The sequence below is a fragment of the Stigmatopora argus genome, chromosome 8 (assembly GCF_051989625.1).
Source record: "Stigmatopora argus isolate UIUO_Sarg chromosome 8, RoL_Sarg_1.0, whole genome shotgun sequence".
Taxonomy (NCBI): domain Eukaryota; kingdom Metazoa; phylum Chordata; class Actinopteri; order Syngnathiformes; family Syngnathidae; genus Stigmatopora; species Stigmatopora argus.
The window spans coordinates 16,616,067-16,640,528 of record NC_135394.1 but is presented as its reverse complement, the minus strand read 5'-3'; the positions used below and the strand labels follow the sequence as shown (position 1 = coordinate 16,640,528).

Sequence of the window (24,462 nt, the reverse complement as noted above, 5' to 3'; positions counted from 1 at the left end):
CGACAACGGCTAACGTATCGTTTCCGCCGCGGCTAGGACGTCTTTTGAAGCGCACAGGTTTTGGCTAGGTGCGCTAATCCCCTGGCGAGGCCGCGCCTCGTCAATGGCGATTTGGCGAGGGACGACTTTAAGAGCTTCTTTATCTTCCGCGTAGAAAGCGTGGCAATGTTATCGCCCGATGAAAGGGTGGCATTGTTTGGAGTTATTACGGCTCGCAGACGTGAACTTTTTGTCGGGATCGGTGAGAGAGTTGGCAGACACGGGGAAAAAAATTCTTTAGCGCTTCTTGGAAACAGAAGAATATGGCCGACGAATCACAATGAGCGGAAAGTTCCGTCGTGTCACAACAAGGACGGACGGATTTCCTCATACTGTGTTTTGGGCGATTGAAGACGATGCGAAATGTGTAGGGCGAAAAGGAAAAGGAATGAAAAGGGATGGAAGGAGGAAGAAAAAAAAATTAAAATAAAAAATGGAGAAAGTTAAGACAGGAAGACAAAAAAAATGGAGAAAGTGGTGAAAAAAACGGAAAAATGAAATAAAGAAAGAACAGTAGGAAGGCGAAAGTTAGATAAACAAATAGGTTAAAAAAATATTTTACATTTTTCTGTATTACCGTATTTACTCGCATATAAGCCACTTTTGTCGATTTTTTACTGGATCAAGGGTATGGCTTATATGCGCATTAAAACACAACTTGCAAAAAAAACTGCAAATTGATGCCGCCGTGACACGATGATGTCACTTCAAAATGGCGGCCATGCGTGCGCCGTGACGTCACGATGCAAGCGAATGCCGATACGGTCATTTATTTCAAAATAGAGAAAAGATAAACAGATAAAATGCTAAACTAAATATATTTTGACATCTATGAATAAAATTTATGGAAAAAAATATCTTTGTCATTACAAGGCTCGCAGGGGGTGCTGAAGCCGATCCCAGCTAACTATGGGCACCAAATGTAGCATCCATTTAGCCTAGCATTCACTTTTTCATTCATTTTCTGAACCGCTTTATCCTCACTAGCATCGCGGGGGGTGCTGGAGCCAATCCCAGCTAACTACGGGCACTAGGCGGGGGACACCCTGAATCATTAGCCGGCCAATCACAGGGCACAATGACACAAACAACCAATCACCAGGGACAATGTAGCATCCCTTTAGCCTAGCATGTTTTTTTGGGATATGGGAGCAAACTGGAGTACCCGGAGAAAACCCACGCAGACCCGAGACGAACATGAAAACTCCACACAGGTGGACCACCCTGGATTCGAACCCAGGACCCCAGAGCAGTGAGGCCGACGCGCTAACCACTTATCCACCGGTCCGCCCTCGATTTATTACTGACCAATTTAAACTTGTTCACGGGAGAGCCGGCAGCCAATTGGCTGATATCTCTTGCCCTTGGCGTCGGCGGAGAAAAAATAAATAAAAAATGGCCGACACATAACAATGAGTAGCTGGAAAAAAAACTTCCATCATGTCACAGTGCGCTAAGGTTTCCTCATACTCGCTTTTGCGCACAATAGCATTCGGCTAATCCTACAACGAGTTTTTTTTTTCTTTTTGACTTCAGAGGAATCTGATTTTGAAGGGCAAACCATCGGGTAAAAAAAAGAAAAGTCATTCTATTGGATGCGTTTCGTCAGTGTACTGTATTGTAGCAAAGATTACGTTGCGTCACGATTAAAGCCACCTGAGTATTTGCGCTAACCTTTGCGTGAACTAGCGCCTGCCTCTGGATTCTTTCTTGGCTGCCTTTCAGCCATGACGGCTGTCAAAAAGCAGACTTTTTTTTTTTTTTAAACTCGTTATCCGCAGAATGCGAGCGCTGGCGGAGATGTTTCGTCTCCCCGTCAAAGAATCCCATCTCGGTTACGTTGCTAAACAGAAATGAGAGAATACAAGGTTTTTGAAGTCAGCTGTGGTGTTGTGACGGAACGGGCTGACACGTGTGGGTCATTGCAGTATTGCAGTAGGCCCTCGCCATTTCGCGGTTCGCGGAATTTCTCTGTTAATAGCTCCATAATAAGTACGAGCATGCAAAACATTTACCGGTAAGCTCACAAAAAATGTACAGTACCGCTGGTATATGTTAGGAAGTGTATTGTACAGAGTACAGTACTTTAAAAACATTTGATAAAAAACACGCAACTACTAGCTTACAAATAATTGACCGGTAAGCCCACAAAAAAACATACAGTACTGCTAGGATATGTTAGGAAGTGTCATGTACAGAGTACAGTACTTTAAAATCATTTCTTTAAAAAACACGCCAGTACTACCTCACAAAACATTTACCGGTAGGCCCACAAAAAGACAGCCAGCGACAACAGCTAGCTAAACAGCCAGCGACAACAGCTAGCTAAATAGCCAGCAACAACAGCTAGCTAAATAACCAGTGACAACAGCTAGCTAAATAACCAGCGACAACAGCTAGCTAAATAACCAGCGACAACAGCTAGCTAAACCACCAGCGACAACAGCTAGCTAAACCACCAGCGACAACAGCTAGCTAAATCACCAGCGACAACAGCTAGCTAAACGGCCAGCGACAACAGCTAGCTAAACGGCCAGCGACAACAGCTAGCTAAACGGCCAGCGACAACAGCTAACTAAACAGGCAACAACAACAACAGCTAGCTAAACAGCCAGCGACAACAGCAACAGCTAGCCAAACCGTCAACAACAACAGCTACCCAAAACGTCAACAACAACAACAGCTAGCTAAACCGCCACCGACAACAGCTAGCTAAACCACCAGCGACAACAGCTAGCTAAACAGCCAGCAACAACAGCTAGCTAAACCGAAAGCTAAACAGCTAGCTAAATCGCCAGCTAAACAGCCCACTAAACAGCCATCTTCTACTACTAAAAAACACACATTGGCAGACATTTAACACCCCATTACATTCAACTCCTTATTTTTAATGATGCTCAATATTGTAAATAAGAAAAAACATGTTTCTTTCAATTCACATTTGTGGTTCATTACGGTGACGTAGCACGTAGCCCAAACGATAGCATTTTTCAACCCGTGTAAAACGGCTTCCGCGTGAAAGAAGCTCCTGAGCCGAAAGAAAAACAAAGTAAGACGGGGAAATCTTGTTTTCCCCGAAACATCTGGAGGTTGAGGTCACATTTGGGGAAGGTCCAGCTGTTTGTCCAGCCCAACTGCTCACTCCGCAGCCTTTGGACCGCCCGAGGAGCTTAATTGAGAAGTTAAACGAGTTGTTTTGGGCTCAGCTTTGGACTTTAATTGACTCTCGGCTCAGGCTGTTTATCTATATCAGCCTCTTTCTTAATCACCCAGGCCTATCTTAATCACATCTGGCCATCCTTAAGCGCGTCTCGTTTACCCGTCTTTAGGCGCCTGCCGACTTTCCCACGACGCCGATCGCGGCTAACCCCGCGCGCCGGTTCGATTTCATTTTTTGGGGGGTGAACAAAACAAATTTTAAACCACAAAGCCAAGATATTGCATGTTTTACAAAACAGTTGATTTTTAGAGTCGATCGGGTTTGTCAACGAGTTAGCAAATACCCGCGTTTTGAAGGATTGGAATGGGGGCCTTCTTTAAAATACAGCCATCCCTCCACCGTTTACCCTCAAAACAGACCCCCGCTTTTCGTCCCCGCGCCGCATGGTGAATAATCCAACTAAATCTAAAGAGTAAATACAAAATCAACACCGTGATTACCCGCGCGACAGCCAGCCTCGCTCGTCCCATATGTGCTAAACGCGATGCTAATGAGGCGCCAAATCCCACACGGTGTCGTCGACAGAGCAATCAGGGCACTTTGTTAAACAGACGCTGGTGAATGCGAAAACACCGGAGGGGACGACGTCTCACCCGCGTACGGCGCCGCCTTCATTAGCGACGGCCGCCCCGGACGCCTTTTTAAACGCGCTCAAACTAATGATAATGTCACAGAATTCATTCTTTTTTTTTTGAACTGCTTATTCTCACAAAGGTCACGGGGGGTCCTGGAGTCTACCCCAGCAAACTACGGGCACCAAGCAGGGGGGACACCCTGAATCGGTGGGCAGGGCATAACGACAATTTGCTCAGAGCTAAGGATAATTTAGCCTACAATTAGCCTAGCGTGAATGATTTTGGGAGGTGGGAGGAAACCGGAGTACCTGGAGAAAACCCACGCAAGGACAGGGAGAACATGTTAACTCCACACAGTGAGGACCGACCTGGGATCAAACCCTCGACCACAGAACTGGGAGGGTGCTGGAGCCTATCGATCTATGATCTATCTATCTATGATCCATCTATCTATGATCTATCTATCTATGATCTATCTATCTATGATCTATCTATCTATGATCTATCTATCTATCTATGATCTATCTATCTATGATCTATCTATCTATGATCTATCTATCTATGATCTATCTATCTATGATCTATCTATCTATGATCTATCTATCTATGATCTAGCTATCTATGATCTAGCTATCTATGATCTAGCTATCTATGATCTAGCTATCTATGATCTAGCTATCTATGATCTAGCTATCTATGATCTATCTATGATCTATCTATCTATGATCTATCTATCTATGATCTATCTATGATCTATCTATCTATGATCTATCTATCTATGATCTATCTATCTATGATCTATCTATCTATGATCTATCTATGATCTATCTATCTATGATCTATCTATCTATGATCTATCTATCTATCTATGATCTATCTATCTATGATCTATCTATGATCTATCTATCTATGATCTATCTATGATCTATTATCTATTTATTAAGATTAGATTAGATTTGATTAATTAGATTAGAACTTTATTTCATCCCGTATTCAGGAAATTTCTTGATTTTGGGGGGGATTATTTATGTATTTTTATTATTTGTTAATTATGTATTTACTATTATTTATTGATTATCTATTAGTTTGTTTGTTGTTATTTGCACTGCAAGATGAAGCTTTAAATCTCAATTTCACTTGTATCATAACAATAAAAGCATTCAACTCAATGATTTATTTCATCACTGCCAGCATCCCTAGTCAAAATGAATGAATGAATCTATTACTTAAAAATAAATATATTTTTAAAAACATTTTTTGCCCAATTCCGATCTAAAAATGACATGACGGGGCACCGATTTCTGATCACGTGATCAAATCTAGTTAAAAATATCTGAAGGAACGCCTCGACATTCCTGCGGTGGCTCTATGAGAAAAAAAAAATTAAAAATGGAGGAGGGGGTGCCGTTTCGCTAACGTGCCACGGTTTCGCCTCCCCGCATTCCTGCCGCTGAATCGGAGGCCAGATTTTTTTTTTTTTCTCGAGCTGCCGTCCAAACCTCGGGATGATTCCTCCAGGCCGTCTGCCAAGCGAATTTCAAGAACTCGGTTGAGGATATTTCAACGTTTGACGGACATTTTTTTCGTCGATGTGTTGTCGCCAATGTAGCGTTTAAAGAATCGCGCGAATTGCCGCCTACTAAACGTCTTTTCACGGATGTACTTTTAATTCTGTCTTTTATTTTTAGTCCACGCTTCTGTTTTAAGAATCATGTTCTTAAATTGAAAGGCTTTTTTTAAAGGATAGGGAAGATTTGGATTGGATTGTTGTGGAAGGTGTCGAAAAAAGACGGAGTTTTGCCTGATTTCTCGGGAAATGGGTTAAAGTAGGGGTGTTAAACTCATAAATAATAGTTTTAATTCATATGTTTTATATATACGTTAGGCTGTTAGTTAATTTATTTTGAAATGAATCAATAAATGGTTCAATGGCTTTGTTGCCCTAAAAAAACATCATTTTTGAGCGTATAGATGCAAATATTTTTATTTATTCAATTATTTTTTTATTTTACTTATTACATTATTTTCTATGTTTTTGTTAATTAAAAAATATGGCACATTGTCTTTTTTATAATTGTTTTTAATTGGGTATGTATATGCATATTTTCTTTACAAATGATACAATCTGTAAATATTTGTATTTTTTTTTAAATTCCATTATTTATTTTATGTATAAAAAACAGATTCAGATTTTTGTGGTAGGCCATTTTCAATGAGGACTAAAAAAAAATTTTATTTTTATTTTTTTAAAGAAAACAGCACATTTATTCATTTTTGTAGTGCTTATTTTCGACATAATTTAATTAAAAAGGGGTTCTGGCCCTTTAAAAAGGTAAGATATACTAAACCAATTGAAAACAATAGCATGACAATCTGGACACAAATCCATCCCAAAAAAAGGGAAAAAGGTAACTAATAAAATAATATACTTCTTTTCTCAGCTGGCTTGGCTCCTCCCACTAACAAAATCTCCAAACAGAACACGAAGAAATACCTTCTTAAATAATATACAGTGGTACCTCGTCATACGACCGTTCGTCATACGGAATGCTCGTCTTACGGGGGAAATTTCGATCGAATAATTCGCCCGTGATGCGGTCAAAGTTTCGTGATGCGACCAAGCCAGGTTGCCATGGCATTTTTTTTGGCATATCTTTCGTGTATAACAATATTTACGAGCACCGGATGAGCTATTCAGACCAGGAAACGCACAACGCGCATGCGCGGTGAAAAGAGGGCTTTCTGGGTAATGAAGTATACTCGTGCTCGCAAAAGTATCCCCGGTAGCAACTCTATCATAGGCGCCGTTCGATGGGACGCGAACACAGATGCTACAAGCTAAAAGGAGCCGCTAGCCAGCGCCCCTGTAAGCTCCCATGAGAAATCCGACTCGGATCGCTGCCGCCTGTGCGACGAGGAAACAGAGTCGTCTGAACACTTATGGCTCCGCTGTCCGGCCTTAATGACCGAACGCTACCATCGCGGCTTGGGCAACTCCCTGGATGAACTTATCCGTGTTCCAGTGGCAGCCCTAGCGCTGCTGAGGGTAATCCTCAGGCGCCTGAGGTGAAAAAGAAGAAGAAGAAGAAGATGAGCAGCGGGGCGATCGCTGATAAGACTGCTTGCTGCTCGTTGGCAAGTGGTCGTGCGTTCTCCGATTGTGAGGACATTTGTGTGCATCATTTTCGGAATATTTTGAAGGGAATAGTACGACAGCAAACAGCCCATGGATAGCGAACGTGAGGGTGGAGTGTTTGTTCTGTTTACGAGTGCGTCATGTTGAAAACAAACCGAACCCCCCGCCCCTTTTGTGCGTCTCTCTCTCCCCTCGGCGAAATCCGCCCAATTTTAGTTAGATTAAACACTTTATTTCTATTAAACCACTCGTTATTTATTACTTTGTCAATATATGGCGAATTATAAGAAATAAAACATTTTTTTCAATCCAATATCCTGTTTTTGGTGTTTTTTTCAGAGAGTTGGAACGAATTAATTTGTTTCCCATTCATTTCAATGGGAAACGTTACCTCGAGTTACGAGAAACTTGTCATACGAGCTCAGTCCCGGAACGGATTAAGATCGTATGTCGAGGTACCACTGTAATTCATATTTTTGTAGATCCTGTCTATTCACTACTTACCCAAACTAGCATTCGGACCACATGGAATAGCTAGCACAACATGATAAAGCTAGCTAGCTAGCCATGATCATCAATTCTGGTTGTGATGTCACCCAAAAAAAGTGGGTGTTTCAATTTTCTACATGTAAAATTCCATTTGTTCAACCCGTTTAATTTTTATAAAATATTCTACCACCACAACTACAGCTAACAAACCCCGCAAAAAATTCCCAAACATCTACAAACCCCGCGAGATTGTCACAAATCCCATTAAATCTCGCTAAATCTCGCCCAAACTCCACAAATCTCACAAAATACCACCAAATCTCTGAAACGTCCATCTACCCTAAAAAAAACAGCAAAACCACGGTTAAAAAAAACTCAAAAGTCTTCAAATCCTACTACACACTTGTTACAAATCCCAGCCGGTTCTTTTCAAATCCTTCTATTGACATTTGAACATCCCGGGGAAAAAACACCCCTACAAAAGCTGTACAAATTCCTTTTTGGAATATTTAGCAAAAACATTAGCAATCGACGATAACGTTTTCGTCTGCTACCGGTGACCGAGACGATCTGGATTAGAGCCAAAATGGGTCAAACAAAATGGACACCTGGACAAAACCTACGCAAGCCCGAGGAATTTATCTTCAACCTGCACAAAGGACTAAAGATGGAAATTAGCCTTCGGCTATAATCTTAAAAAAATACATTTATATGTTCATTAATATGTATTGTCTCTATATGAAATAAATCAAACTCAAACATTCAAACTCCACACAGCAAGGACCAAGCTGGGTTCGAACCCACGACCCCAGAACTGAGAGGCCAAGGCACACGAACCACTAGGCCAACGCGCAAACCGCTAGCCCAACGCGCGCCATCCACTAGCACTTTATGAAAGAGAGAGCCATAAACAATTCCTATTTTCAAATATTATTCCTCGAGAGCCATAATCACCATTTAAAAGTCAAAACACATGAAAATGTGCGATTTTTTTTCGTCATTTTACAACTTTTAAAGTACAAAAAGTCTCTTAATTTTTGACAACATTGTTAAGCTGTTGCTAATCAATGAATGTCAATGAGAGAATGAATGCAGAAAACTAATGAAAAAAAAAAATCAATGCCACAGTGCCGACGTGACGTTCCTATTGGTGCGTTCGGGACTCTTTTCTCTCACCACCGGTTTCCATGTTTTAGCTCAGAGCCATATGCACCCATCAAAAGAGCCACATGTGGCTCCCGAGCCATAGGTTCCCTACCCCTGCACTAGCCCAACAAGCGTGCCATCCACGCTGTATAAATGATATGCAAAAAATAAATAGAAATTGCCATTAACTGGCTTTAATTATTGGCTAGCTGTGACATTTTTGAACGTGTTATTTTTCCGTCCTCCATACATGAGATCGGTCGCCGCAAACCCGCAAAAAAAGCCTATTTTAACGATATTTTGCGTTAACCAGACCTCATCACTCGCGTGGATGTCACATGGAACTCGCAGGCGCTTGCGTAACGTGTTTTTCTTTTTTTTCTTTTTTCTTTTCGGTGCTTTTACTTGAGTGGGTCAGCGGGTGCGCGGGGGGTGAAAGCAATGACAGTCAACTATGTTTAGCCTTAACAACATAATTGCAGTCGTTTTCTTCTGGGCTTTTTCTTTTTTTTTTCTTTTTTAAAAGGTGCAGTGGTATTTTCCAGCACCGACAAAGTGCGTCAAATTAAAAGAAGAGAACAACGCAAGGTTAGAATTCTCAATAGTCATGCTTTGCTTTTATTTTATTTTATTTTTTTAAAGGAGGGAATGTAATCATATTCAAGGAGGAAGGTCATAAAATTACTATTAACTTTAGATTTACAAATTAAACATCTCATGAATTATTTTATTGTGACAGTCAATACGTGATATGATCAGAAAATATTATTGGGGAGCTTCTAATTATTTTCTTTTTTAAATGACCCCTTTTTAATTAAAAAAAAGAGTTGGAAAAATAAATAGTTAATGATCAATAAAAAATAATCCATATATTTCTTGATTATAAATGAAAATGTATATTATGTTGAATATATTGGATAGAAAACTAGATTTCACCATGTATCGCACCAATTGAAATATTTTTTTAAATTTATTGTTTACGATTGAGTATATATAACTTTTTTTAATTAAAAAATTCTGTGGAAAAAAACATATCAATAAAAAATAATTTACATATGTATTTTGAGTATAAATAAAAATGTATATTCCGTTGAATATATTGGATAGAAAACTAGATTCCACCATGTATCGCACCAATTAAAATTATTTTATATTGTGAAACTATTTTTTAAATTGTTTAGGGTTGAGAACATATATATTTTTTTAAATGTCCTATTTTTAATTTTAAAAATATGTGGGGGAAAATAAATAATTATCAATAAAAAATATTTAACATATTTCTTTTGAGTATAAATGAATTATGTTGAATACATTGAATAGAAAACTAGATTCCGCCATGCATCGCACCAATTGAAATATTTTTTTTAATGTATTGTTTACGATCCAAATATTTTAATTGCCAATATTTTATTTTTAACACCCTAAAAGGACATTTTGAAGTTCCATTTTAACACAACTATTAAATTTAAAAAATCATAGCTTTATCCCAATAAACATTTAAAAACAAACATTAAAATTCTAGCTATCTCCCCCATATTAAAGAAATTCCTTAATAAACTAAAAAAAATCAAATGAATTTATCCCACTCAGCCTATATTTAATAACCCTACATTAAATTTCACCATCCTAAAACCTGCTTATTCCTAATTTCCCATAATATACATTTTTTAAATTCTATATTCAAAGCAAAAATGATCACCACGGCGCTGGAAAGGTTAAAAAGTTAGACAAGGCCAAGTCGGAAAAAGAGCGAGAAAGCCTAGCTAAAGCGCTAAATAATGGATGCCAATGAAAAAATCATGTCCCTTAAATGCCACCAAACTCTCCAAAATATGACATCAAAAATACATTAAGTTGTTCTACACCCACATCATGTATAAACAAATGTTACAAAGGGGGCACAACATCACTTTAGCTGGGTTTTTTTGCCCTTATATTGTTGTTCTAGTACAAAGCATCGGCTATTTTGACGACCACAACAATACGGGATCACGCCAGCGGACATCTGTTCGCCGGCCGGGCGGATCTTTTGATAAAAAAATGGATTTTCTAATCAACCGATTGTTAAAAGAAAAAAGAACACTCGAGTTTCGGAAGCATTTTGTGAGCGTGCGACGTAATGTTAAATTGGACGTTCATTGCTGTCAATGGCAGGCAGAGAGCAAGGGTAGAAGGAAATATTTTTATTAAAAAAAAATTAAGAAAAAAAATTGACAAAAATTCTACTAAAAATAAAAAAAAATAAAAAAAATTATCAAACCTTTTCAAATTAAATCATTGATCAGGAATTTAGAATTAAAATGAAATCGAAGAACGGAAAATCAAATAAAGAATTAAAAATTTTGAAATAGTTTGTGAGCGACAATAAAAAGACGAATAAATAAATTCTCTCAGCAATTTTAACATATTCATTCATTCATTTTCTGAAATGCTTATCCTCACAAGGGTCGCAGGGGGTGCTAGAGCCTATCCCAATTTATTTAGCAAAAAAATCTTAAATTCATTTTCTATATTTCTTCCTGTTTTTTTTAGAATGATTTTACTTAGCATATAACTATGATAAGCCGTATTCGCAGGGGGTGCTGGAGCCTATCCCCATTTATTTAGCAAAATAAAATATTTTTTCTTAAATTCATTTTCTACATTTCCTCCTGTTTTTTTTTAATTTTTTGAATGATTTTACTTAGCATACAACTATGATATGCCGTATTCGCAGGGGGTGCTGGAGCCTATACCCATTTATTTAGCAAAATAAAAGATTTTTTTCTTAAATTCATTTTCTACATTTCCTCCTCTCTTTATTATATTTAGAATAATTTTACTTTGCATATATCTATAATATGCCGTATTTGCAGGGGGTGCTGGAGCCTATTCCATTTATTTAGCAAAAAATATTTCTTCTTAAATTCATTTTCTAAATTTCCTCCTGTTTTTTTATTTTTAGAATGATTTTACTTATAATACATTTATAACATGCCGTATTATTTGGACTATAAATTGCAGTGGATTATAAATCGTATTTTGGTGGACTTTATTTGACAAAATCCAAAACTAAGAACAATATTTAAAATAAATTAAAAAAAAAAAATCAAAATACGAATAAAGGCAACAGGCAGAATTTTTTTTCCTACCAAAAAAATTGGAAAAAAAAATGCTTAAAATTTTTCACTAGGCCATTTTCAGTTGTTTTTATAAATTACAGACGATTCTACGGGTTCCCCGTGGCAAACCCTGAGGCGACAAACCAAACCCCCACCCACCTAGAGAGCCCCCTTTCGGTTCAAAATAAAACAAACACTTATAATACATCCAATATAACAACATGTAAACAATTCCACACAAGCCCCACCCACAACCCAACATTTACGCCTTATACTCCGCAAAATACAGTTACATCAAAAAAACAATCAAAACCAAAACTCACCCAAACTTTTCCACACAATCCGACGTCACCAACTCGACGCGAGGCGGCACCTGAAACAAACAAAAAAAAACATTTGTTATCAACACTTCCCTTATCTTAGCGCCGCTCCTTAGCGTTAGCGTAAAAGTTAGCGCCTTAGCGCAACGTAAACAAAGTGAAAGAGCAACTTTGGACTGCAGGGGATAGATTGCCAAAGATAATTGCCAGTAAAAAAATGCTATTTCTAGCTCAGGGAATGTCCTATATTCAGGTAAAAAGTGGGGGTGGCATCATTTTTTTTATTTTCCTTTTGTCTCTAGGGCCCCCCCCCCCTCAAAAAAAAAATGCGGCGAGGAAGCCTTTTGTTCCCGTAAATTGACAGTGTCAGTTTCCCACACGGCGGCGAATACTTTAGGGAACGACGGTAGAGGCGGTGGGATGTAACGTGGATGGGCGTCAGTCAACGTGACAGTTGTTGTGTTTTTTTTGTTTTCTTTTCTTTAAAAAAAAAATAATAATACTTCTTTCTGAACTTTACGTTCTGAGGAAGGAATTGAAATTAATACACCTACACAACGCACCCCCCGTTTTCCCTTTAGGACGCCACGCGCCGTCTTTGTACTCTCGTTGTAATTGGTAGTGGGCGCCAGTCTGGGATCCAAAACCAGACCGCCGCCTCTTTTGCACTCTTTGTTTTTTTATAATATTTTTTTTTGACAAGACAGACTTTTTCGTAACTTTTTTTGTTGCTTTCTGACATGTTAGGGCAAGGGTGACAGACTCGGGTTGGTTCGCGGGCCACAATAACAACTTGATTTCACGTGGGCCGGACCATTTTAGATATAATATTTAGATTATTTTTTTTATAAATGGATTAAAAGAACTGGATTAAAAGCCCTGAATATTCAGGTTTTTTTAATAGATCTAAAACAATGTTTATTCTAGCTTTTTTAAATATATTTTTAGATTTTACAAAATGATTTTTGAACTAAAAACACAGAAAAAATGATTAAAAAATGACAATGATTGATTTAAAAGGGGGAAAATCAGGAAATTTAATATACATCTATACTCTTCATTTGAATTTGATCCTAAAACAGAAAGTCAGCACTCGTTATTTACTTTCCTGGGCCACACAAAATGATGCGGTGGGCCAGATTTGGCCCCAGGGCCACTGATTTGACACCTGTGTGTTAGGGCAAGGGTGTCAAACTCGGGTTGGTTCGCGGGCCGCAATAACATCAACTTGATTACATGTGGGCCGGACCATTTTAGATATCATATCTAGATTTTTTTTTTTTTTTTTTTTTTTTTTTTTTTTAATTGGATTTACTCAAATGTAAATGTAAATAGATTCCTTTAAGTCTGACAAAATTTCCATAAAAAACAAAACATTTGAAATGTTTGAACATATATTTCCCAGCATTTGTCTCATAACATTTTATTTTATTTTTTACATTTATCAAAAAGTATGAAAAGACCTTCATCGATGCTACAAGGCTTTTAATTGAATGCACTGGGAAAAAAAATGCAATATTCCAATTCAAATGTTATCCACTCAAGTAAATAATAAAATTACTCATTCCACTTGTGCGTATTGAAAGAGAAAGCTTGTCCGAGAGCCTTTTCTTCTCGGGCCACTATTTTTATCACGGACACAAGATGTTTTTATAATTGAGTCCGGTCCTTTCCCTTGAGATGTGCCGTGCGTCCGTCAATGGTCCGACCTTGCGAGAACCTGATGCCCAAATAGCCGGAAAACGTAACCCACGAAAATTTTGAACAATTTCTGGCCTCAAATGTCTGTATTATTGCATATTTGAACCCTGACTGATTCAAGTCAATCACATAGTTTACATTTAACAAAAAAAATCTTTCATTTTCTGAACTGCTTATCCGGGGTCGCAGGGGGTGCCGGAGCCTATCCCAACTGACTTCGGGCACTGGGCGTTGGACGCCCCAAATCGGTGGCCAGCCAATCGCAGGGCAAGATGAGACAAAAAAGGCCAAGCACTCATACCAAGTGGCAATTTAGCATCCAATTAGCCTAGCATGCATGTTTTTGGGATGTGGGAGGAAACCGGAGTACCCGGAGAAACCCCACGCAAGCCCGGGGAGAAGACGCAAACTCCACACAGTGAGGGATTGAACCCTCGACCCCAGAACTGTGAGTCCCATGCGCTAACCACTCATCCACCGGGTTGCCACTACATTTACTACATCCAATCATAGACAGGGGCATTTTAGCATCCAATTAGCCTAGCATGCATGTTTTTGGGATGTGGGAGGAAACCGGAGTACCCGGAGAAACCCCACGAAAGCCCAGGGAGAAGACGCTAACTCCACACAGTGAGGACTGACCTGGGATTGAACTCTCGATCCCAGAACTGTGAGGCCGAAGCGATAACCACTCAACCACTACATCCAAATCATAGCTAGGGGCAATTTAGCATCCAATTAGCCTAGCATACATGTTTTGGGGAAGTGGGAGGAAACTGGAGTACCCGGATAAATACCACATAGGCCCAAGGAGAAGACTCAAACTGTTAACACGTCAGATTCACAGTTCTGTGTGGGTTTTCTCCGGGTACTCCAGTTTCCTCCTACATGGCAAAAATATGCATGCTAGGCTAGCTGTAAATGCTAACTCTAAATTGAGTGGTTATAGCGCGTCGGCCTCACAGCTCTGGGGTCGCGGGTTCAAATCCAGGTCGATCTACTTGTGTGGAATTAGCATGTTCTCCCTGGGCCTACATGGGTTAGGCTCCGGCACCCTCCGCGAGCCTTGTGGGGATAAAGTGGCGAATATGAAAAGCATTCATTTTCAACGAAACACGTGAAAACAACATTGCAACGGATGCTGAACCAATCAGGGTGCAGGCCCAGATGCAAAAAAGCATAAATGTGGAAATATACAATGTTTACAATTAATTAAATTCATCAGTGAAAGATTTTCTGGGACGAGCGCTAAAAAGACGCTTTTAAAAAAAACCACATGAGAGGAACGGCCCGTTCCCCCGTCGCACACTTGTGATAGCATTTAGCGACGGCGCGCTAAAGCCCGTAAACGCTGCGCCAATAGCGATCGTCGTTCGGTTTCCGAGCAACTTTTTGTTTGTTTTGTCTCGGGCCTCGGCGGATTTTAATTGGGTTAATCAGAAGGCAGGCAAAAAAAAGGCAACAAAAGACAAACGGAGCGAGATTGACAAGCGACTCTTCCATAATGAATGCATTCACACGGCTTTAAAATGTCAACTTTTGATGAAGCCATCAAGTTTCGGGTGCGTTCGTCAACAATGCATGCCGAGTGGGTAGCGGCGAGTCAGGTCTCGGGAGCTAGGCTAACGCTAATGTTCTATTTGGTCAATTCTCAACTTCCATTTTTAGGTTTATTTGTAATTGAGATGTCCTGATTGCATTTTTTTTTGGAACGCGACTCGAGTTATCTGGTTTTTACAGGCTTGCCGTTACCAAGTATGAATAGGATACATTTATTAAACTGCAGGTACAGGTTACTAAACCGCGGGTACAGATTACCAAACCGCGGGTACAGATTACCAAACCGCGGGTACAGATTACTAAACAGTGGGTAAAAAAAATACTAAGCAGTGGGTAAAAAAAATACTAAACCGTGGGTACAGATTACTAAACAGTGGGTAAAAAAATACTAAGCAGTGGGTAAAAAAATACCAAACCGCAGGTACTAATTACTAAACCGCGGGTACAGATGACTAAACCGTGGGTACAGATGACTGAACCATGGGTACAGATGACTGAACCATGGGTACAAATGACCAAACTACGGGTACAAATGACCAAACTACGGGTACAAATGACCAAACTGCGAGTAGAGATTACTAAACCATGGGTAGAAAATTACTAAACCCCAGGTACAGATTACCAAACTGCGCGTACAAATGACTAAACCACGGGTACAGATTACTAAACCGTGGGTACAGATCACTAAACCACGGGTACAGATTGGCAAACCGTGCATACAAATGACCAAACTGCGGGTACAGATTACTAAACTGCACGTAGATTACTAAAACGCACGTATAAATGACTAAACCACGGGTACAGATTACTAAACTGCGGGTCCAAATTACTAAACCGCAGGTAGAGATGACTAAATCGTGGGTAAAAAATGACCAAATGCGGGTACAAGATTACTAAACAATGGGTACAGATTACTAAACCGCAGGTAGAGATTACTAAACCCCAGGTAAAAAAAATACTGAATCATGGGTACATATTACCAAACCGCGGGTACAGATTCCTAATCCGCGAGTCCAGATTACTAAACCGCGGGTATAAATTACTAAAACGCGGGTAAAGATGACTAAACTGCAAGTACAAATTACTAATCCGCAGGTACAAATGACTAAACCGCAGGTAGAGATTACTAAACCACGGATCCAGATTACGAATCTGTATTTCCAGTTTACTAACATCTGGGTACAAATTAGCTTTGAATACTATTTAATATCAATATTTCTACATGTAATACCACATATATTCTTGAGAAATAGCATTTTCTCATTCACCGAACTTTAAAAAATACTTTCCATGGTCATTCTGGGCCCTTTTACTCTTCCCCTAAATGCAGTGTTATTTTTTTTTTTTACATGATTTTTTACATCCGTCATCCCTCCCAATTTTGTTGTCACTCTAAACGGCATTTTGTTTTGGCAACATGCCGCCGCAGTCATTTGCGCGTCTTTAGAGGCTGGCGTGTGAGAGCGTATCCGTCACACACACGGCGCAAAGTGCGTCCCATTAGCTAGCGGCGGCCCGGCTGCCTAATCTGGGTTTAATCACTTAGCGAAAACGAAAAAAAAAAAAGGGGGCAGCGTAAAATGCAGGAAATGTTAGCTCGGTTAGCTTTGCGACCGCGCGCTTCCTTGACTGGTTGGAAATGCTCGCTGACAGGAAGTGGAAATGTGCAGCAATATGAAAATGTCAACGGTAAATAACTATTTGGGAAGGGCTACTAGCTAGCTAGCTAGCGTTACTTGTAGATGAGATTTCAGTGGGAAAAACAGAAAGTAATCAAAACCTTTAAAGTGATTAATGGCATACAGATAATCTGCACTTGAGCTGGCTCGCGATAATTGCTACCGTTAATCACGTATTAATTTGTTGACTTGTAGGGAACTCTTGCTAGCATCTTCAAATTAAGAACAAAAAAAAAGAAAAAAGAAATCGAATGTGGCCAGATTAGGTTGGGAGGATTTGGATTTTGTTAACAAATTATATCTTAATCAACCACCACCAAAAAATAAATAAATTCAACAATTCGGTGTGCGAGTGGTTAGCAAGTCGGCCTCACAGTTCTAGGGTTGAGGGTTCGATCCTTGGGTTTTCTTCAGGTAGCCCGGTTTGCCCCACATCCCCAAAAAAATTCCATGCTAGGCTAATTGGATGCTAAATTGAATTGACTGCTTGTATTGTCAATATACAAATATGATGAGATTTAAAGGTTAAAAAACAACAAACTCATTATGTTCAAATCAATAAATAATAATAATCAATAAATAAGTAGTCACGCAATAAGAAGTCAACAACATAAGTAAGGAAGTGCACAAATAACAATTGATTTAAAAATAATAAGAACAAGAATAAATAAATTGAAGAATAAATAAATAAGTTGTCACAATAAATCATCGACAAATAAATAAATAATACATAAATAAGGTTAAAAACAACAAACTCATTTTTTTAAATCAATAAATAATAATAATAAATAAGTATTTACGCAATAAGTAGTCAACAATATAAGTAAGGAAGTGCATAAATAACCATAGATTTTTTTTTTAAATCAATAAATAATAAGAATAAATAAATAAAAGAATAAAAAAATAAGTTGTCACAATAAATCGTCGACAAATAAATAAATAATACATAAATAAGTAGTCAACATAATAAATTAGTTGTAATCAAGATAGATAAGTAGTCAACATGAATATTGTTTCTAACTAAGAGGGATTGGTTGTTTGTCTACTCGTGCCCTGCGATTGGCTGTCCACCGATTCAGGGTGTCGCCCACCTGGTGCCCAAAGTCAGTATGCTCCAGCACCCCCCGCAACCCTCGTGAGGATAAGCAGTATACTAAATGAATGAAATTCAACACCATCGCGGCGAAAAAGGTCAACGTTAGCGATAGCAATTCCCAGATAGCAACGGATGTTATGACGACATATTTACACATTTCTGTCATTTTTTCAGCAACAAAAGCCGACTTTTAACTTTTTAACCCTTCGGAATTCGAACTAGTTGGCCTCAAGGGAAAATTCTAACATTAGAAACCAGCTGTACATGTATGACCGGGAAAATTTCTAGAAGAGTATAATAGCAGCACTGTACGAACTAGCTAGCCTTTGAAATGTGCGCTAATTATCGCAAAATGCTTTTTTTCTTGTTTTTTTATTTTTTTAAAGGAAACAGTAACGTAGTGGGAAAATACCAGAGCCCTTTAAAAGTGTCAATCACGTGAAGAAAGTAGCGCTCAAAATGTCAATTGATTTGCTGCTTTCAGTTAAAAATGTGACAGCTACGTTAGCAACAGATGACAAGTTGATCTGTTTGTTGTCTTACAAAACGTGTTGTCATGTGAACCAATACCCAAACCACTACATTTTTTTTTACAGTTTTTCGATTTAAAACAGGGATTAAAAAACAGTCCTGGCCTTGAGTTATGACTAAAAAAAATGGCAGATGCTAACGGGTTGCTATGCATGCAAAATTGTTTTTTGTTCGAAACTAATACCGTATTTTCACGACTATAAGGCGCACTTAAGTCAAAGTGGCGGCCCGGGGGCCAAATCTGGCCCGCCGCATCATTTTGTGTGGCCCGGGAAAGTAAATCATGAGTGCCGACTTTCTGTTTTAGGATCAAATTCAAATGAAGAGTATAGATGTATTTTACATTTCCTGATTTTCCCCCTTTTAAATCAATAATTGTCATTTTTTAATCCATTTTTTCAGTGTTTTACTTCAAAAATCATTTTGTAAAATCTAAAAATATATTAAAAAAAAGCTAAAATAACATTGTTTTAGATCTATAAAAAACTGAATATTCAGGGATTTTATTCCAGTTCTTTAAAAAATATCTAAATATTATATCTAAAATGGTCTGGCCCATGTGAAATCAAGTTGACGTTAAAGCGGCCCGCGAACCAACCCGAGTCTGACACCCCTGGTATAGATGTATATTAAATTTCCTGATTTTCCCCCTTTTAAATCAATAATTGTAATTTTTTAATCCATTTTTTCTGTGTTTTTAGTTCAAAAATCATTTTGTTAAATCTAAAAATATATTTAAAAAAAGCTAAAATAACATTGTTTTAGATCTATAAAAAAATGGAATATTCAGGGCTTTAAATCCAGTTCTTTTAATCCATTTATTATAAAAAAATCTAAATATTATATCTAAAATGGTCCGGCCCACATGAAATCAAGTTGACGTTAAAGCGGCCCGCGAACCAACCCAATTCTGACACCCCAGATTTAGGGCTTTTGATCCAGTTCTTATAATCCAATTTTTAGAAAAAATCGAAATATTATATCTAACATGGTCTGGCCCACATGAAATCGAGTTGACGTTAAAGCGGCCCGCGAACCAACCCGAGTTTGACACCCTTGAGCTAAATGCTAACCGGACAGCGGCTTCTCGGACGCGATTGGTCGATAAAAAGAAGATACTCACAGTTTGTGTGGATGAGGAAAGAGCGAGAGGAAAGCAAACGACTGACAAAGTTGCGCGCAGAACGAGTGACTCACATCCCTTCGCCGCCGATCTCGGGTGAGCATCGCGAGGAGGTAAACATTTCCAAATATGGAGAAAGTATGAAGTCGGTCGGCCATGCTGGGGAAAGCGATGTCACTTTTTGCTTTGCACGTCGGAGGAACGCCAGGACGGAGGCCCATACTTTTGGAATCCGGACGCTTGCGAGGAGTGCTAAACGGGCCATCTCAGAAGCCAGGCGCCGTTTTTTAACGGTTCTTGGTGGGGAATTTGTCGAAAGTAATCGACTTGGAATTGTCCAAAAAGCCGCAGAGCCATAATGGCCGACTTCCTGTTTAGTTTTGGGCCTGAGACAGGTTTTTTTTCTTAAGTGTCAAATGTTTGAACGTTGATGGCGGCTTTATTTTTTGGGGGGGTTTAAAATTGGAGTTAAAAAAACGTAAAATGGGAAAGTTTAGTTTCTGGTAGATTTTTTGAAATTTGGCTAATTGTTGATGTTGTAAAATTTAGCTCAAAAAAGGTCCACTTGACACCAAATTGGTCAAATTGAATCGTCTTTTTGTTCTAAAAAAATAAAGATGGCGTTTTTAGAACAAAAAGACGATTCAATTTGACCAATTTGGTGTCAAATTGACCAAATTGGTCAAATTGAATTGTCTTTTTGTTCTAAAAAAAATAAAGATGGCGTTTTTAGAATACGAAAGTATTTCTTTACTTCTGTTGTGCAATAAAGATAACACTACAAAAAATAAGGAATAATAAAAGTGGCAAAAAAAATTGACAGGTGTCCTTATTTTTTTCATCAATTTGGTATTGGTACGGAAAAAAACATCCTATTCTTGAAACGTGAATCATAAAAACGGCATTCACTCCGGTATGTTAAACGCAGTCGATTTTTTTTTTTTAAAACAAAGTAATTAAATGTGTTTCCATAACGAGGCACTCGTTCGTCACCCGCACCTGCACTAGACTCGTCCTAGAAAAAAAATGCGAGTTTATCCCACTTAAAAAATGGTCTTGCAATAATTACGGTGCATTCCGCCTGTCAGCCGAAGCCCCGCCCCCTCCCGATGCCTCCTTTTTCTGCAGAGAAAATTAATATCCAAGAAACTTGTAATCCGCTCTTGCGTAACGGGAATTTGTCCGATGGCGTTTATTTATTTATTTTTATTTATTTTTTTACATTGGAGGATACGTCGCGCGCTGGGCGGAAATCGGCGCTAGCGGACGCTTTCCGAAAGGCGCCGTGTCGACACGGAGATTAGCGGAAAGTTTATATGCTTGTGTGCTAAGTCGGACAAAACATGGAGGAAGTTGAATTTAGTCCAGGGAATGAGGAGGAAAGCAATCTGCCAGTTTTCCGGGCAAATTTCCCAAATTTTAGAGTGGTTTTTGGGATTGAGAGTATGGCAAGTCTGGTCAGAATTGACAAATACCGCATTTTCTCGCATATAAAATGTATTTGTCGCAAAAAAAAATGATGACGATTCAAAGCTGCGGCTTATATGCGCATAAATTAGGCTTATATGAGAGAAATTGTCAAATTCAACCATTTTAAGGCAATTTTAAGGGTTTGGCTTATATGAGAGAAATTGTCAATTTCAACCATTAGAGTAAAACAGTCAAAAAAATATGTAAACATGAAACAAAAAACCTACTTAACATTAAAAAAAATGATGACATTATGCTACATTAGAGTAAAACAGTCAAAAAAATATGTAAGCGTGAACCAAAAAAAACAATTTAACATTTTAAAAAATCACGTCATTATGCTACATTAACATAAAACAGTCAACACTATTTTAAGGGTTCGGCTTATATGAGAGAAATTGTCAAATTCAACCATTTTAAGGCAATTTTAAGGGTTCGGCTTATGAGAGAAATTGTCAAATGCAACCATTTTAAGGCAATTTTAAGGGTTCGGCTTATGAGAGAAATTGTCAAATTCAACCATTTTATGGCAATTTTAAGGGTTCGGCTTATATGAGAGAAATTGTCAAATTCAACCATTTTAAGGCTATTTTAAGGGTTTGGCTTATATGAGAGAAATTGTCAAGTTCAACCATTTTAATGCTATTTTAAGGGTTCGGCTTATGAGAGAAATTGTCAAATTCAACAATTTTAAGGCAATTTTAAGGGTTTGGCTTATATGGGAGAAATTGTCAAATTCAACCATTTTAGGCAATTTTAAGGGTTCGGCTTATATGAGAGAAATTGTCAAATTCAAGCATTTTAAGGCAATTTTAAGGATTCGGCTTATATGGGAGAAATTGTCAAATTCAACCATTTTAAGGCAATTTTAAGGGTTTGGCTTATGAGAGAAATTGTCAAATTCAACAATTTTAAGGCAATTTTAAGGGTTCGGCTTATATGAGAGAAATTGTCAAATTCAACCATTTTAGGCAATTTTAAGGGTTTGGCTTATATGGGAGAAATTGTCAAATTCAACCATTTTAAGGCAATTTTAGGGGTTCGGCTTATACGAGAGAAATTGTCAAATTCAACTATTTTAATGCTATTTTAAGATTTCAGCTTATATGAAAATATTAAACACTTTTTTCATGTAAATCGCAAAAAAAACATTGCTTAATTTTGTTATGATTTTCGTCGTTTTGATCCTAAATGCGTATTTAGTAATTTGGTAAAGACGACGTGAAATTCGCCGTATGTGGCAGCTCAGGAATTTTTATGACTTTTGTGATAATGAGCATGTCGAGACCATGACATCGTTGTTGACTTGAAGTCTGAAGTCATTCTGAGCAAAACAGTGACTAGCTTGGCTCTTTTCGTAGGTTTTCTCATGGCCGCTTTGAAGTGGCGGAGACCCGTCTTGATTGATAGCCCTTGACATCGCACTTGTGAAACAACTTGCGCGCCAGGGGTGACTGAGCGCACACTGAGCATTGTTGGAGGGCCCTGCCTAGCTTGCGTACGCGGCGCGGCATGTTGCGACATATCTGTCGAGAATTAAGTCTGGCGGAATGTTTTTTTTTAATAATTATTTTGACTAGGTTAACTACTAATTTATTATGTTGACTACTATTCATAATATCCACTACTTATTGATTGTTTATTTATTTATTTATTTTTTAGGGTGGCCCGGTGGGGCGAGTGGTTAGCGCGTCGGCCTCACGGCTCTGGGGGTTCTGGGTTCAAATCCAGGTCGGTCCACCTGTGTGGAGTTTGCATGGTCTCCCCGGACTGCGTGGGTTTTCTCCGGGTACTCCGGTTTCCTCCCACATTCCAAAAACATCCATGCTAGGCTGATTGGACACGGGGTGTCCCCCGTTTCTGGCCCGGGGACAGCTGGGATAGGCTCCAGCACCCCCCACGACCCTAATGAAAATGAGATAAGATTATGTATTGATTATTTATCTGTTTGTTTGTTGTTATTTGTGCACTTCCCTACTTATCTATGTTCTGACTAATTATGTTGACTACTTATTGATTATTTACAAATTATTATTTTATTATTATTGATTGATTATTTATCCATCTTGTTTGTGGTTATTTGTGCTACTTATTCATGTTATCGACTACTTATTGTGACTACTTATTTATTCATTATTTAATTATTGTTATTATTTATTGATTATTTTTTGTCTGTTTGCGAAACCAAAAAGCTGTTTAACATTAAAAATTATGTCATTAGAGTAAAACAGTCAAAAAAAATATGTAAACGTGCACCAAAAAACCCATTTAACATTAAAAAAATCATGTCATTTTGCTACATTTGAGTAAAACTGTCAAAAAAATATGTGAACGTGAAACAAAAAAAACTATTTAACGTTAAAAATCATGACATTATGCTACATTAGAGTAAAAGTGCCAAAAAAATATGTAAACATGAAACAAAAAAAACATTTATCATTAAAAAATCATGTCATTATGCTACATTAGAGTAAAACAGTCAAAAAAATATGTAAACGTGAAACAAAAAACCAATTAAACATTAAAAATCCTGTCATTATTCTACATTAGAGTAAAACAGTCAAAAAAAAATGTAAACGTGAAATATAAAAACCCCAAAAAGCCTATTTAACATTAAAAATCATGTCATTATGCTACATTAGAGTAAAACAGTCAAAAAATATGTAAACGTGAACCAAAAGACCCATTTAACATTTAAAAAAATCATGTCATTATGCTACATTAACATAAAACCGTTAACACACACCTCGTTGTAAAGCACATTAAATTTCCACCCGCTAATATGGTACAAAAAAGACCAAATATTTTGTAAACACCCCCAAAAATGACGTACGAGCGCCCCACCAGCGTGAAAACACACTACAACAAAGTAGTAGTCATTAAATAGGAAACGATAACCTAACAAAATAGTCATTTTCCGTCTTTCAAGTGTGTAATAATATTCCGTCTGTCAGTCCCACGCCGCCGTTAATATCGCCGCCCTCATCAGCGCTGACCCCCGCGGCACTCTGGGGGAGTCGTCAGACTTTAATTACACCTTTTTAATCACCACAATGTAATCTGCAGAGTCAATGGACCCTCTTTTGGCGTACATTCACACGCATAATCCGCTACTTTTATGAACAAAAGCGCACTTTTCTTTGCCGTCAAAGCGCGGGTGATAACGACCCGTGGCCTCATTGTCCCGTTTTAGCGGAAAGCGCGGGCACTTGGAATTTCTGTTTATCGCTATTCTTCCCGCAAGTCCGCCGCCGTTTCGGGGGGCTCGCTATCGAG

General features: G+C 38.3%; 1 protein-coding gene across 6 annotated transcripts in view; it reads right to left on the bottom strand.

The window, feature by feature from the left end:
* Window positions 1–24,462, bottom strand: part of lpp (LIM domain containing preferred translocation partner in lipoma) — a 147,445-nt gene that overhangs the window by 110,142 nt on the left and 12,841 nt on the right. For all 6 annotated transcript variants that reach the window (XM_077607419.1, XM_077607417.1, XM_077607421.1 and 3 more), the window contains exon 2: window positions 12,030–12,079. In XM_077607419.1, coding sequence (XP_077463545.1) covers window positions 12,030–12,079 — 50 coding nt within the window. The remainder of the gene's footprint in view (window positions 1–12,029; window positions 12,080–24,462) is intronic.